This window comes from Suricata suricatta, chromosome 10, assembly GCF_006229205.1.
Source record: "Suricata suricatta isolate VVHF042 chromosome 10, meerkat_22Aug2017_6uvM2_HiC, whole genome shotgun sequence".
Lineage (NCBI taxonomy): Eukaryota > Metazoa > Chordata > Mammalia > Carnivora > Herpestidae > Suricata > Suricata suricatta.
This window is the reverse complement of record NC_043709.1, coordinates 50269278-50284999: the sequence shown is the minus strand read 5'-3', so window position 1 is coordinate 50284999 and position 15722 is coordinate 50269278. Positions and strand designations below refer to the sequence as shown.

Genomic DNA, 15722 nt, shown 5'->3' with positions numbered 1-15722 from the left:
TTAGAAGCCCTCTTCTTTCCAAATCTTGGGGTAAATAATCTTGCTTCCTTTCTTTTGCCTTACCCAGAGCTCCTCTTAGTTCTTCGGGGTCAGAGTCATCTTCTAAGTAGAAGGCAACAAGGAAGGAAAAGGGGACTAGAAAAAAATAGAAAAGAAGATGTTTTGACCCAGGGTTTCCCCAAACCCAGAAGCCGAGAGTCTCTGATATCTAACCAGTAAACCTTCAAACACCTTGTCTCCTCCATGCTTGAGAACTTTCCCTCACCAGTCCCATCTGGGAGAGGAAGGGTTGAGGGAAGATTCAATGTCACAGTACCTGGTGTGTTTCATACCAGGAGCACTTCAGCAGGCAGCTCTTATTTGTATTGTGTGATTTCCGAGGTAAGGGACAGGGACGATGTGGACCCTGCTCTGTCTAGACAGATAACAAATCCCATTTTCAAGGGGACGAGGGGCACCTGGGTGGCTCAGTAGATTAAGCATCCGACTTCAGCTCAGGTCATGGTCTCACAGTTTGTGGGTTTGAGCCCAGTGTCGGGCTCTGTGCTGACAGCTCAGAGCCTGGAGCCTGCTTCTGATTCTTTGTCTTCTCTCTCTTTCTATGCCTCCCCTGCTCACACTCTCTTTCTGTCTCTCAAAAATAAATAAACATTAAAAAATTTTTTAAATAAGAAAAGGGACTAGAAGTACTAGAAAGAAAAGAAAGATTATTGAATCCATTTACAATAGTGACAAAAGAGAAAATTTATATGATTTTAACAAAGTAGGAAAAAATAGCAAGAACATAGAAGTGAAACACTTCAGCTAGTTAGAATACCTGACCATGGTGCATTACTTAATTTGGAATTACCCTAACATTGACTTAATGTATAATTTTATTTAAAATAAATGGAAATGTTCTTGATTGTTTTATTTATTTTGCTGTTTAGTAAACCACTCCAGATGGGAGTAGGAGAGACTTAGAAGCTGGCCAGCAGGGCACCTGCCGATGCCCGTCACAGATTTTTATACATACCAGCAGCAACACACTGTGATATGAATTTTTTTCTCTCTATCATTCTTGTAGGAAAGGAGAGGAAAAGAAAGCAGAAAACATTGGAAAAATATACGAGTTCTTCCCTGTGAAGGTGAGCTTGGTGATTTTCCTGTTGAATTTTAGTAAAAGAGCAAGGATTAGATTAATTAATGATTAATAACAAATAAAGATTAGTGAGAATGGGTAGGGAACTTAATACATCCTAAATATTTGTATTTAGGTTTTTATCTGCATCATATATCCTATTTGAAAATAATGTTTCTGTTAAGTACAAAAACAAAAATAAAATACTTGGGATGTGAAAAAATAAATTGAAAAAAAAATCCAAAACTCAGCAGCTTAAAACAACCCTTGATTTAAAAACAAAACAAAACAAAACAAAGTTGAGCTCATCGAAACAGAGTAGAAAGTGCTGTCAGGGTCTAGGGAGCAAGAGAGATATGGAGAGGTTGCTACCTCTCCAAATTTTCAAGGGTACAGACTTTTACTGTATTTGTTTATCTTTAAATTTTTTTAATTTTTGTTTATTTCTGAGAGAGAGAGAGAGAGAGAGAGCAGAGGAGGAGCAGAGAGAGAGGGAGACACAGAATCTGAAACAGGCTCCAGGCTCTGAGCCACCCAGATGCCCCAACGGTACAAACTTTTAGTTGTAAGATGAAGAAAATTTGAGAATCTAATGTGTAACATTGTGACTGTTGTTGATAATACTGTATTATATAATTGAAACTTGCTAGGAAAGTAGAACTTAAATATTCTTATTTAAAAAGGTGAATATGGGGGCGCCTGGGTGGCTCAGTTGGTTAAGCATCTGACATCGGCTCAGGTCATGATCTCTTTGTTAGTGGGTTTGAGCCCTGTGTCGGGTTTTGTGCTGACAGCCTGAAGCCTGCTTCCAATTCTGTGTCTCCCTTTCTCTGCTTCTCCTGGTGCACATGCTTGCTCATTCGCTCTCAAAAAAAAGTAAATATTAAAAATTAAAAAAAAAAGGTGACTGTGTGAGATGATGGATGGGTGAGGGGAATCCCTTTACAGCGTATAGGCACGTGAAATCATCACATGGTATGTTTGTAAATATCTTACAGTTTTCTCAGTTATACTTCTATAAAACTGGGAAAAATTCAGTCTCTTACTGTATCTCACAACGCTGTGGGTTGGCCAGGTGGTTCGTGTACAGGCCTCACTTGGGGTCCCTCTGGAGTTGCTGGGAGGGGAGCACTGGGGCTGGGCTGCTCCCTTCTCTGTGGCCTCCTCCGCCCATTCCCGAGTCCATTCCTTCACTCGGTGCAGAAGAGACACCGTGCTGGGCAGCATTCCAGTTGCTGGGCTATCGCATTGAACAGGACAGATGAAGGCCAGACCCTCACAGAGCTTACATTCTTAAATTCTTACCTTGCAAAGATACCGAGGGAAAGAAGTACATTCCGATGTGATGTAGGTGGGTAGGAGCCTCCTTTGGAATGGGCAGAGAAGCCCTCTTTGAAGTAACACTTGAACATCTGGGGGAAAAGGATTTCCTAGTGCAAGTTCCCAGGGCTTAAAAGGACTTGGGGGTTTAAAGGAATGCCACAAAGGCCAGTGTGTTTGGAGACTAGTAAGCAAGGACAGCAGTTGGGTTAGGCCACAGAATTATTCAGAGGCCAGGTCGTGAAGGGCCCTGAAAGTCATTAAGGACTTTGGATTTCGTCCTGGGTAATAGGAAGGTTTTAAATCATAAATGTATTAATTCTCTTGTTCAAAAAATCACTCTTAGAGAAAGGATTGTAGGGGTCAAGGGTAAAAACAGGGAGACTAAATAAATAGGCTGTTGCAGTAGATGCTGGAGGGTTGGACAGGGTGAAAGCTATAATTCTGGGAAGTCAGTAGATTCCAAATATATTTTGAAAGCATTTCCAATAAGCACTGCTGATAGGCTGCATTGGGTGAATGGAAAGAAAGGAAAAGACAGAGGTTTCTCAAGTTTCTCTTGTGAGCAGTGGGATGAATGAAGGAGGAGAAGAATTGTAGCAGAACAGATTTTTTATTTGGGGTGACACAAGAAGAAAATACAAAATTTTATTTGAACATGATTAACTATGTTATGCTTGTTCTATAATTTGCAATTGAACTAGATAGTTTGAGGTTTATCCTAACTGCAAAACTTAGCCAGGTTACAACAAAGTGTCCTACTATCTGGGAAATTAGAATAAATGGTAAGTATTTAAAGTATAATTCACCAAGCAAGTTAGTGTTTCTATTAGGATAATAGCTATAATTTATTGAAGGCTTTTTGTTTGAACCATATGAAATTATGGATATCAACAATTTTGAACTTGAAATGGCAATGCCATATGGTTTGTCCCAGTATTTAGCAGCCACAGAATTATTTGTTTATATATAAATGAATAAATGTTCACAAAAACCCTTAAGGTAGGCTTTTTGTTATGTTATAATTGATAAAATGGGAGTTCTGGAAGAGGTCAACTAACCTGCCAAAGGGATGGTGACAAGGAAGCAGGCAGGAAGGAATGAAAACAGGGTCTTTCTGACCTAGCGTCTGAACTGTAAGCCACAAAGTTATACTACCAAGATCTCTAGCCAAGGAGTCATGCTGCCTTCCAAACAAGAGAAGCCTCAGACGGCATACACACATATGTAGATACAAGAGTGCTTGGTCTGATTGGATGGAGAATTGCTGTCTGTCTCTCTTCTGGAGAGACCCAAGTCCAAGTGGACCTTACAAGCCAGCAGCACATTTTATAAACAGATACATTGAACAAAAAGAATCAGATAGTTAATACTATTAAAAGTTTCTCAAAAATTCCCATCAAATTAATTTCTTCAAGAAATTTCCATATTCCCTTCCATAATTATCACTGAACTTCTCTATGCTACAAATATGTTAAATATAAAACAAGTGAGTCTAACCTCAGAGGAAGAATATATAATGTCACAGGTTGGAGCTTATCACCAGTCAACAAACTTAGACCACTTCTATCAAATGCCTCAAAGCACATTTATTACTGTACTCTCAAGCATTCCTATATGCTATTAAAAGTATTACTACCTGTGAGTGAGATTCAATATGGAAACATGTAAAATATGTTATCAGTTATAGGGACTTCAGGCTTTTCCCTCTTTACATAGTTTCTAGATTATCTAGATTTCAGTAAAATAAACACCCCCTGTAAAACAGTTAGGAACTCTAGAAATACAGAATATCAGTTTGATCCATTAGTACTTAACTGTTTAAGTCAAAGGCTGAAAAAGGTTTACATAATTAAAAAGCTCTCTGTCTACCCTTGGGAAGAGCATTTCCCACATAGCCCTTGCACTGATAGTGTCAGTTGGAGCCAGCTGTTCCTGGTGGTAAGCAACAGAAATAGTCACTTGGCAATTAAATCACACTCCTACTAATGGAAAGTTGATTTTTTATTTAATAAACAAATGAATCTGGGGTCCCTGGGTGGCTCAGTCAGTTAAGCGCCTGACTCTTGATCTTGGCTCAGGTCATGATCTCACAATGAGTGAGAATGAGTGGAATCCTGCATTGGGCTCTATACTAGCAGCACGGAACCTGCTTGGGATTCTCTCTCTTCCTCTCTCTCTGTCCCTCCTCCACTTGCACTTGCTCTTTCTTTTTTTCCTCTCTCAAAGCAGATACATACATATATACATACATACATACTAAAAACAATAACCAAATGAACCTGTTCTTCAATGCTATGTTGATCAAGGGCTCTCTGAGTATAGTAGCTAGTATAGTAACTACTCCCTGAGCATTGGTGCAAAAGAATAAAGCCATTACTTATTTTTTTAAGGGCCAGTACTTATTAATCTATAAGTTCTCAGCCAGCTTCAATGTTATTTTAGTAATAGTAATGGTAATAATAATAATAATAAATACTATGTACAAAATCCTTACTACATGCCACATACCATGATATGTGCATTACAACATCTTTGCATTAAAATCTCCTAACAACTCAATGGAATACGTTGTATTATCTTTGTTTTGACAGAAGCTTAGAGATGTTAAGTAACTTCCCAATGTCAAAAACTAATGCAGAGCTGAGATTTAAATTCAACCATTTTGGCCTCAAAACCCATGCTCTTCTCTATTTGATACACACACACACACACACACACACACACACGTGTGTGTGTGTGTGTATGCATGAGAGAGAGAAATGGTAGAGCTGATTACTGTAAGTTTACTCTTAGTGCAGGTGATAAATGGCAATGCCTATGTTATAAAAGTGGTCAAGGAGTCTAGAATCTTGAGCCCAGCCTGAAGATTGTGCTTGCTTTTTTGGTGATCCTTTGTATTTGTAAAAAGTTATATGTGTGATTTCCATATTCAAAATTTTCTAACAATTAAACTTCCTACAAGTAATTATTGTGTAGTTGAAGTTAGTATTTAATCAGCCAAATGTGTTTGATTACTTTAAATTTTTTTTAATGTTTATTTTTGAGAGACAGAGACAGTGCATGAGCGGGAGGGGCAGAGAGAGAGGGAGACAAAATCCGAAGCAGGCTCCAGGCTCTGAGCTAGCTGTCAGCACAGAGCCTGATGCAGGGCTCAAACCCACGAACCATGAGATCATGACCTGAGCTGAAGTCAGCCACTTAACCAACTGAGTTATCCAGGTACCCCAAATGTGTCTGATTACTGACAGAGATGGATTCTTTAGTGATTTTCTTGGCTTTAGCAACAATGCAAAAAACACTGTAGGAAAGAATTATGGAAATATAAGCCTTTAAAGTATGTATTAGTTTGGGGGTTCCCCCCCACACTGTGCAAACACATAGACAAATGTCATAAGAAAATCAAGATGCAAATTATACAACCATTACCTTTCAAAAATGCCACTGACGTAGTCCTACATGGAGAGATTCAGATGCATTCTGACAGAGTTTTGCTCCCAGAGATTAGATGAAGTATACTTTCAGAGAGAAGAGAACAGTGGGAGATGGGAGCCCATCAAGCACCTGTCGAAGTCATGCTGGAGAGAATCCCAAGCTCTCTCCAGAGCCAGCACTGCTGTCTGCCCAGAGCTAGGGCACTGTGTAGAAGCTGAGGCAGAGCTGCTTTGATCCTCTTGTCATTTGGTGGGTTCCACCATTCACCAGGGTTCAGCCCACTGCCCATCATTAGTCTAGTTTGAAGTATTGCTTGCATTTGTCCCAAGAATCTTTTCATATTCTTACGATTGACCATCTCTTGGGAGAAATCCCTCATCTAACTGCTCAGGACATTCAGAAACACCATTCTGTTCCCCCCATCTCTACCTCCACATTGGAAACTAGAAGATTTGTAGTCTTTGATGGCTGATAGTGGAGAGCCTTGGATGCTTTGTGGGGTGATGTTGGTGACAGAGAAATGTTTGGTCCAAAGAAAGCAGGATTATTTGAATCCATGTGAAACCATCCATTGAGCCAGGATGGCAGAGAAATGCACTACCCCATCCCAGAGTGTTAAGTGTGTTGCCACAGGCAGAGAATGTTAGAGCTGCACAAGAGCTTGGAGAACATCTCGTGTGCCCTTCCACATAGCGGAGGAGGCCCGAAAAGGAGACCTGACTTGTTCCAGGTCCAAGAGCTGGTTAATGGCTTAGCCACAACCAGTAATAAGATGTCTTGAGTGAGTTAAATTCTCTCTCCAATGCACAGCACAGACAAATCTGGCTTGCAAGCTCTCTCTTTGGGTTTTTCCCAGATCCTCCTTCATGGCTTGATAAGTCAAAAAGAGGACCCACTTCCTAAGTTCTTAGAAGCCGGAATTCAATAGCTCAGAGTGACACCAAAGTTAAGTTTTTGTTGGATTCATTTATTGCCACAAGATATAGTGAAGACACTTTTCTAAATGGGGAGAGAGCCCTACTGCGTATAGACCATTTCTCTTTCACAGAGACTCTAGATGAATAGACTGTTCACACTAGCCCACGGGTGCCTGACACGGAGCACCAGAATGCGTTTGTGCTGAAGAAAGCCCAAGCGTCCTCCCCCGCGGTAAATGAGGAACTGACCTTGCTTAGAGCCGGGCCTGTGTTCCGCTGTGTTCTCCGGTGAGTACTCCTTCACTAGAACTTTTACAGGTGGAGCAGCGGGGTGTCCGCCGATGGCCCAGCATTTCTCTCACGGTCACGTTGTCATTTCCACTCCCCAGTGTTCATCGCGGGGTATTTCAGTGGCTTCACACCACTCACCATTATTACACCAAAAAAACTCCTCGGTTGCACTTTCTACATTGGCTCTCCATGGGCTTCTGTTTTCTTTACAGTTTTTTATTTTTAGAAACTCTTTTTGGACAAACTCATTTTTAGCACCACTTTATGTATGTCATTGTGTTTACAGTTGCGTTTTGGGGGCAGATAAACAACTATTTAAAGACTTCTCTTACAGCTATTGATGGAGCATTTAAATAAAATCTGTTTATAAGACACAAGGATTGCCAGATAGTAAATAAGTCAAAAAAGTTTTCTCATAAATGTCAGGTTGACTCCTGATTAACATTTTAGATTCTTAATAACGTTTCACACATTGTTTCTGTTCCACCAGTTTCAGAACTTCATGAAAAAGTTGAGTGGCAGGTTGGGTAATAGGATACCACAACGGGAGCCTCTTTTCCAAGGCTGGCATGTGAATAAAGTACCTGCAGATCATAAAGAGAAACAAAATAAGTTTAAAAACAAGACGTCTCACGTTGCTCACAGACGGCGTACACACTCCTGGGCCCAGGACTGTTGGAGACGGGGGATCTAAGCCAGAAGCCTCAGCCAGTATTCTCAGCGGTGTGATGTCCCCTGATTGTGACCTAGAACATCACTGCTTTGGGTGCCTTTCCTCTGACAGAGACACTTTACTTCGGTGAAGGAAGTGAATTTCATTAATAATGTGTCCATTCTGAAGGCATTACTGGGGAAGCCAGGACTGTCCTCACCACAGTGTGTGGGGGGGCGTCTTGCTTCTGGTTTCCTCGGGCAACACACAGGAACTTGAAATGAAAGGGTCAAGTTGTGGTGACCCGGAGGCCCCAGTCAGGAGGGAAGAGCAGGATTCATCCCCATAGCCTCTGAGAGTATGACTTGTTTGGGAAAGGCCAAGGGAAGCAACAGAAGTGAGCAAACCTTTAGCCCTCCCCTGATGACTTAAAAGACAGGTTCTCAATCCTGGGAGCACATTAGAATCAGAATCACCTGGGGGAGTTTTCTGTTTTTAATGTCAATACCCAGGATCCACTGCAGACAAAATGAACGAAAGTTCTGCACCTGAGTGTCAGCATTTCTTAAGTTACTCTGGCAATTCTAACGCATGCTGCTTGAAAGTCACTATGTTACATCAAGGATCACAAACCTAAATGCCCACGGGAAGCCGATTAGAAGGAGCGTGGGGAAGAGTAGGGAGGAGGCAGCGGCACACTAATGAGCACGGAAGAGGTCAGGGGCTCCTGAGCTCCTGCCAACTCTTGTCATGCAGGAATGTGACAGTTTTGGCAGTTGTTCCAGTTTTTAAATGTGCCTGACTAACCATTTAAAAATTGGGGTGTGTGATACGTGCTACAACAAGGGGGTTCCCTGAAGCCATCGTGCTAAGTGAGAGAAGCCAGACACAAAAGGCCAAATGTTGTATGATTCTGTTGATGTGGGAAGTCCAGAAAAGACAAATCCACAAAGAGAGAAAGTAGATGAGTGGTGGCCAGGGGCTGGGGAGGAGGGGTTGTGCATAGGTTGTGACTGCTTAAAAGATACCATATTTCTTTGGAGGTGATGAAAATATTCTGCAATTAGATAGTGGTAATGTTGCAGAGCATTGTGAAATGTATTGAAAGCCACTGAATTGCACACTTCAGAATGGTCAATTTCATGCTATATGAAAAATGGTGAATTTCATGCTATTCCTTAAAAAAAAAAACTGACTGGGGTGCCTGGGTGGCTCAGTCGGTTAAGCCTCCGACTTCGACTCAGGTCAGATCTCATGTTCGTGGGTTCAAGCCCCATATCAGGCTCTGTGCTGACAGCTGGCTCAGAGCCTGGAGCCTGCTTCCGGTTCTGTGTCTCCTTCTCTCTCTCTCTGCCCCTCCCCCTCTCATGCTCTGTCTCTCTCTGTATCAAAAAATAAATAAAACATTAAAAAAAAAACTGAGGGGGCACCTGAGTGGCTCAGTCGATTAAGCTTCCAACTTTGCTCAAGTCACAAACTCATCGTTTGTAAGTTTGAGCCAAGCACCAGGCCCTGCGCTGACAGCTCAGAGCATGGAGCCTGCTTCGGATTCTGTCTCCCTTTCTCTCTGCCCCTCCCCCACTTGCGTTCTGTCTCTGTCTCTCAAAAATAAATAAACGTTAAAAAAATTTTTTAAAAAACGGGAAAAATTAGGTTTTGTGGACCCAGTCAGAGCAGGCCAAGGAAAAGCGTTTTATAGGAGGCAGAGTGGGACCTTTGTAAACCACATGGAGGAAAAACAGGGTCCACAGTTGGGCTGAAATTTTTTAATAAGCCAATCTGACATAATATATGCCTCCACATCCTTTCATGTCTGCAACCAAACTGGTAGCAAAGCTGTGCCTGCTGTACCCTTTTCATCTTCAGTCAGACCCAAGCTGGGTTTTTTCCTTGATAGGTGCTAATGCAGGGCTGAGTGGCTGCCAGCCTGTAAATAGAAGGAGGAGCCCCCGAGGTGCAGACGGAGCTGCTGGCTGATGAGACCAGGCCTGTTACTGCGCTCCCTTACTGTGTTGGTACTGCGGGAGAGAGAGGTAAAGGGAACAGACAGTAATAACCACACTCATTAACTGCATCTCCTTTATCAATTGCTTTTTTCCCAGTGCGTCCCTTAAATTCACAATCCCTAATTTATCATCCCCTTCAGTAGGGCTTGTTTCTCTTAATTACTCACAGCGTGTTAAAATCATGACTACTTTTGTGAGGCGTTGGCTGCAGCAAAGACAGTGAGTGAGAAACAGCTCTTCAAAGAGAGTTTGAGGTTCTGTTTGTCTCTGCTAGCCTGGGAATGCACTTCCAATGGCAAGGGCTTAAGAGCTCCCCCAAATCCTACTTTACCATGGATCAAAGTGAAATACTACTAAAAACAAAAATAGAATTGCCCACCGTCACTTCCATCTTCTGAGTATCGGGCTACGTGGCAGAAATGAGTGGATCTGACTGCAGATTAGAGTCAGACTTTACTTACCTGAATTCTTCTCTGTAGTCATTCCTTATATACTCCGCTAAAGTCGGGCTGTACTGCAGGCAGCTCCTGAGGATGTAAAACTGCTGATACAGCAGAATGGCTTGGCTGGGACTTAGCAGCTGAAATGAAGCTGCAAGCCCCTTTACCACTTGTTCCACAATACTGGCCACGAAGGTGATCTGAACAAGAAAAAAAAAACCAGTTACAGTGTAGGCTGCATGCCACCCATCAGGCACCTATGTCACCTAGACATTGAGGCTGACCTCCTCACTGCCCTTACACCAATACTGAAATGGTACTCAGAAAACACTAGACCATACACCAGGTGGGTTTGCCGATCACCCCCCTCAATTAGGATCAGAATAAATGCTGACCATCAAGGAAATTGATGGGGATAGAAGAGGAGCTTGGAAAGGTCTGTGGCCTCCTCCAAGAGGAGGAGGGATGATAGTCTCTCTTCTCTTCTACTATGAAGAACAAATGGCCCACAGAAATAAACTTTCTGTGACTTTCAAAGAGAGTGCCTTCAAAGTGGTGGCTCTCAAAATTTAGTATGCATAAAAATCACCTAGGCAGCTCACTAGACATGTGGAATCCTGAGCCCCGCCTCAAGGTATTTACCATAAATGATTCCGACGGCTTTGTTCCACAGACAACACCTTGCCGAACACTAAGTGCGAAAGCCAGGAAAACCAGGCTTGACGCAAACAAGTGATTTTGATGTCACGGTTAGCTAGGGTTTTCACTGAGACTATGCTATCATTTCTGAGAGGTAAATGAAAATGGAAATAGCAGAAATAATGTGAACTTCTTGAACTCCTACTTCTCTCTCTCTCTCTCACACACACACACACACACACGCACGCACGCACGCAAGTCATTTACAACAGAACCAAGGAGGTCTGGCTGGCTCTGTTTGTGACGCATGTGACTCTTGATCTTGGGATCATGAGTTCAAGCCCCATGTTGGGTGTAGAGATTACTTAAACACACACACACACACAAAAGGGGCGCCTGGGTGGCTCAGTCAGTTAAGCTACTATATGAACAGAAAGGAACACTAGTATCCTTTTAACCTCTAACAAGCAGGTCCCTTTGCATGCCTATTAAATTAGTATCAATAAATGTATTGCCTTTTCTATTGATGCTGCTACTTCCTAACTAGAATAGGTGGTTTGAAGTGGGTTTTCCCATGGGGCACCTGGGTGGCTCAGTCTACTCAGGTCATGACCTCACGGTTAATGGGTTCAAGCCCCACACTGGGCTCTGTGCTGACAGCTCAGAGCCGGGAGCCTGCTTTGGATTCTGTGTCTCTATCTCTGTGTCCCTGCTTCATGTTCATTCTCTCTTAAAAGTAAATATTTAAAAAAAATTTTTTTTTGAAGTGGGTTTCCCCCATTCCAGATCTGTTTACACATATTGACTAGATACTGTGTCAAGCAAACACAGATTAGAGAGTCTGGAGCAGTAGAACAAAGCAATGACCGTTTGGGGATCGATCTTTCAGCTTCTTTGCGTCTTGCTCTAACCAGGTAAGCGAAGCAAGTTTTCTTGCTTGCACATTTCTCTCAAATGGCCTGATTCTACCCATACTCTTTAGAACTGAGTTAATATTGAAGCTTGCAACAAGGCTAGCGGTCCTTTTGCCCCCTTTCATCCTGGCATGCTTTATGGTTACAGACTGGTTTCGTACTCAACTCCATTCCTTTGGTGAACCAGCCCTAGATGTTGATAAAGAAACTTCCCTATGGCTTGGAGTCCTTAGTACCTTCAGACTTCACAAGTCCGTTCAGACAATAGGGTCTGCAGCCACTGCACAGAAAAAGTAAGGGTCTTACATCTTGCACATAAGAGCCTCTGCTGCTGTCGATGACTAAAACTTTATGACACTCCTCACAGTGGGCCAGAGACTAGTTAGTGTCTGTGTGCTGCTCTTAGAGGAGCCAAGTTCACGGGCTCAGTCTCTGTATAAGGCAGCTGGCTGTACTACCGACAAGTGGCCCTAACCAGATTTTTGTGGGATCCGGCAAGACAGTCTAGATTCCCCAGGAGAAATTCAGAAAAGTAGGGAACCACTGATGGTCAACAGAGGCATGTTTGTATATGGAAAGAGAACATATTATCTCGTGTCAAATCCTCCATTAGCAAGGTTACTGCTTCATGAAGAGATCTCCAAATAAACTCATGTTGCTTGAATGTATGAATATATCAATGAACAAAAGAAAATTATGTTTGGGGAGATGGAAGGAGATTAAGAGATAAAACCTCTGTTAGAATTAATGCAGCAGGTATTTTATTGAATATCTATTACATGCCCAACACCACAGACTTAGCTCCCACCCTCATGGCACTTGGAGTCTGAGGAGGATGACATCATGTTGGTCTTGATACACTAGGTTATGCTGTGATAACGCATTTCACAAAATATTGATGCTTTGCTTAACATATAAAGGTTTATTACTCACTCACACTGCATGTCCCCTATGGGTTGGTAAGGATTTCTGTTCATTGTAGTTACTCGGGACCATATGGGATGGTGCCACTCACCATGCCAGAAGGAAAAGAGAACACAGAGAAGCCTGCACTTGATCTGAAACCTCTGGCAAGAAGTGACACAGGCTGCTTATGCTCACATTCCACTGGCCAAAGCAAGAATAGAGACCTACCTAATTTCAAGTGAGGAGGGAAGTACAATCCTACCACGTGCCTGGAAGAAGAGAGAGCCAGAATATATGTGGGCACTAGTGGCTACCACAGGAAAGAACCAGAGAGTAACAAACAAATGCCGACTGCAACAGTAACAAGCCCCATGAAGGGAAGGAAGAAGACACCAAGATATGACTGTGTGTACTAGTAATGGGGAATCTGACCTAGTCAGAGGTGAGAAAATCACCCCTGCCCCTGAACCCTGTTCCAGGAAGGAGCACTGACGCCTGAAGGATTAGTAGGAGTTAACTCATTGGAAAAAGGAGGGAAAAGTATTTCAGAGCGACAGAAGGAATGGTGAAGGTCCTGTGATAGAGTTGGAAGTGTTGAAGGTGAGCAGTGAGTAAGAGGCCCACATTACTAGGAGCATGAGGGACTAGATGACCCTTGTAGACCATCTCTCTCTCTCTCTTTTTTTTAATGTTTACTTTTAGAGAGAGTGAGCACGTCAGAGCATGAGCAGGGAAGGGACAGAGAAGGAGGGAGACACTGAATCTGCAACACAGAGCCCAACATGGGCTCAAACCCCTGAACCTCAAGATCATGATCCAAGCCAAAGTGAGACACTTGACTGACGAAGCCACCCAGGAGCCTCTTTTTTTTTTTTTTTTAATTTGTTTTGAGAGAGAGAGTGTGTGTGCAAGCAGAGGAGAGGCTGAGAGAGAGGGAGAGGGAGAATCCCACGCAGGCTCTGCACTGACAGCCTGACACAGGGCTTGATTTCACATCCATGAAATCATGACCTGAGCTGAAATTAAGATTCGGAGGCTTAACTGACTGAGCCGCCCAGGTGCCCCATGCTGTCTCTTTATTATAGAGATTTAAATCTAGACATGACATAATCAGATTTCTTTAAATAGATCCCTTCCACTAGTCTGGTGGAAAGGTAGGACAGACCAAGTAGATCTGATTGTAATATCAAGGGAAGAGTCAGTGGTACTATGGACTAGGATGGTGACTGACAGGACAGAGTTCACACTCACCAACTATACTTGCTGTTTAAGATAAATGTTCATTTTGGGGCACCTTGGTGGCTCAGTCAGTTGGGCATCTGACTTTGGCTCAGGTCATGATCGCATCGCTTGTGAGTTCAAGGCCTACATTGGGCTCTGTGCTGACAGCTCAGAGCTTGAAGCCCACTTCAGATTCTATGCCTCCCTCTCTCTCTATCCCTCCCCTGCTTGCACTCTGTCTCTCTCTCTCTCTCTCTGTCAAAAATAAATAAAGACTTAAAAAAATTTTTTAAGATAAATTTTTTTCACTTACATATAACGCCAATATTTTAGTATATTCTGTTTTCTACAGAATATATTTTAGGGTTATTCATGTAATGAAGATCATATTTAAGATATCATTTCAGGGGCAAGAAGGTGGCTCATTTGGTCAGGCATCCGACTCTTGATTTTGGCTCAGGTCATGATTTCATGGTGGTGGGATTGAGCCCCTTGTTGAGCTCTGTGCTCAGAGCACAGAGCCTGCCTGGGATTCTCTGCTCCCTCTCTCTCTTCCCCTCCCCAGCTCATGCCTGCATGCGTACATACACTCTCTCAAAATAAATAAATATTTTTAAAACTTAATAAAAAAAGATATCACTTCAGTACTGTAAGCACTCAGGCCTCAAATATTAAAAAATGATTTATCTTAAATAAAAAAAACATCACATTTGCATTCTGCTTCTGTTTTGTGTCTTATTAATTAAGTACTGGAGCACTGGTTTTATTAGCTGTTCAATTTTGCTTCTCGGTACTTACAAAGGGAGGGCGACTTTGTAAGAAGGACATCATCCAGCTAATAGCAAACTCTGCTGGTCCCAATCCAAGATTTCCCTAAAATACTCACAGAAATTAACATGATATTCATGCAGTTCAAGTTGTACATGAAAGGATATTTGTTCTCAAATACATTTTATCTTGATTGATGAAATCTTTAAAATTGGTATTTAGAAAAAAATTAAAATCAGTATTTAGGAAAATAAGCTGATGAATACTTAATAGCAAAAGAAGTATCATTTAAGTCAGACAATTTTGGAGGCCATCTCTAATACAAGCATATTGAAGGTGTATTGTTAATCATTTGATATATAATCACAGATATATAATAGTTATATGATATATATAACATTCATACAATATAATATATATAACAAAAGTATATATTGTACCTGCTGAAAGACAAGAAATATCTCATATAAAAGTGCCGTAGCTGCATCTGTATATTCCTTGATAAGATTCTGCAACTAGAATTTTAAATAATAATCAATGTAATATCATTGGCAGAGCCAGAAAATGGCAATTTCTCCTGGTAACCTTTAGGTACTTACAAAAGAATTTTTGATTAACTGAAAATATAATTAGTGTGGTCAGTGTTCCTAATCTATTTTGTTCAGTCATTCTCAAAAAAAAAAAAAAAAAAGACACTCATAAAAAGACTACTTGGGGCTCCTGGGTAACTCAGTCTTGATTGAGCCAACTCTTGATTTTGGCTCAGATCATGAGCCCAGGGTCATGGGATCAGGTCCTGCATTGGGTTCTGCACTGAGCATGGAGCCTGCTTAAGATTCTCTCTCTCTCTCTCTCTCTCTCTCTCTCTCTCCCTCTCTCCCCTCCCCCCTGCCCCTCTAGTCCTCTCCGCCCCTCTCCCCTACTCATGTTCACTCGCTTTCTCTCTCACTCTCTCTCTAAAATAAAAAATATTTTTTAAAAAGACTGCACAGGGGCGCCTGCGTGGCTCAGTCAGTTAAGCCTCCGACTTCGGCTCAGGTCAGATCTTACTTTCGTGGGTTCGAGCCCCGTGTCAGGCTCTGTGCTGACGGCT

The 15722-nt window shown here is 42.1% G+C and overlaps 1 protein-coding gene and 1 long non-coding RNA gene across 12 annotated transcripts in view; one reads left to right on the top strand and one right to left on the bottom strand.

The window, feature by feature from the left end:
• The window catches only part of LOC115303548, a 126067-nt gene that overhangs the window by 45037 nt on the left and 65308 nt on the right, over positions 1-15722 (top strand). For all 4 annotated transcript variants that reach the window (XR_003914119.1, XR_003914118.1, XR_003914116.1 and 1 more), the window contains one exon: positions 1067-1127. This is a non-coding gene — a long non-coding RNA (uncharacterized LOC115303548). The remainder of the gene's footprint in view (positions 1-1066; positions 1128-15722) is intronic.
• C10H12orf56 (chromosome 10 C12orf56 homolog) overlaps positions 6822-15722 on the bottom strand; it is a 69888-nt gene continuing 60987 nt past the window's right edge. The window contains exons 10-13 of one of the 8 annotated variants that reach the window (XM_029953341.1): positions 15070-15144; positions 14660-14734; positions 10203-10381; positions 6822-7667 (exon numbers count right to left, since the gene is read on the bottom strand). In XM_029953341.1, coding sequence (XP_029809201.1) covers positions 7538-7667; positions 10203-10381; positions 14660-14734; positions 15070-15144 — 459 coding nt within the window. In that variant the 3' untranslated portion in view covers positions 6822-7537. Of the gene's footprint in view, positions 7668-9486; positions 9754-10202; positions 10382-12868; positions 12910-14659; positions 14833-15069; positions 15145-15722 lie in introns of those variants that run through there. The other 7 variants (XM_029953337.1, XM_029953336.1, XM_029953340.1 and 4 more) reach the window with 7 other exon arrangements.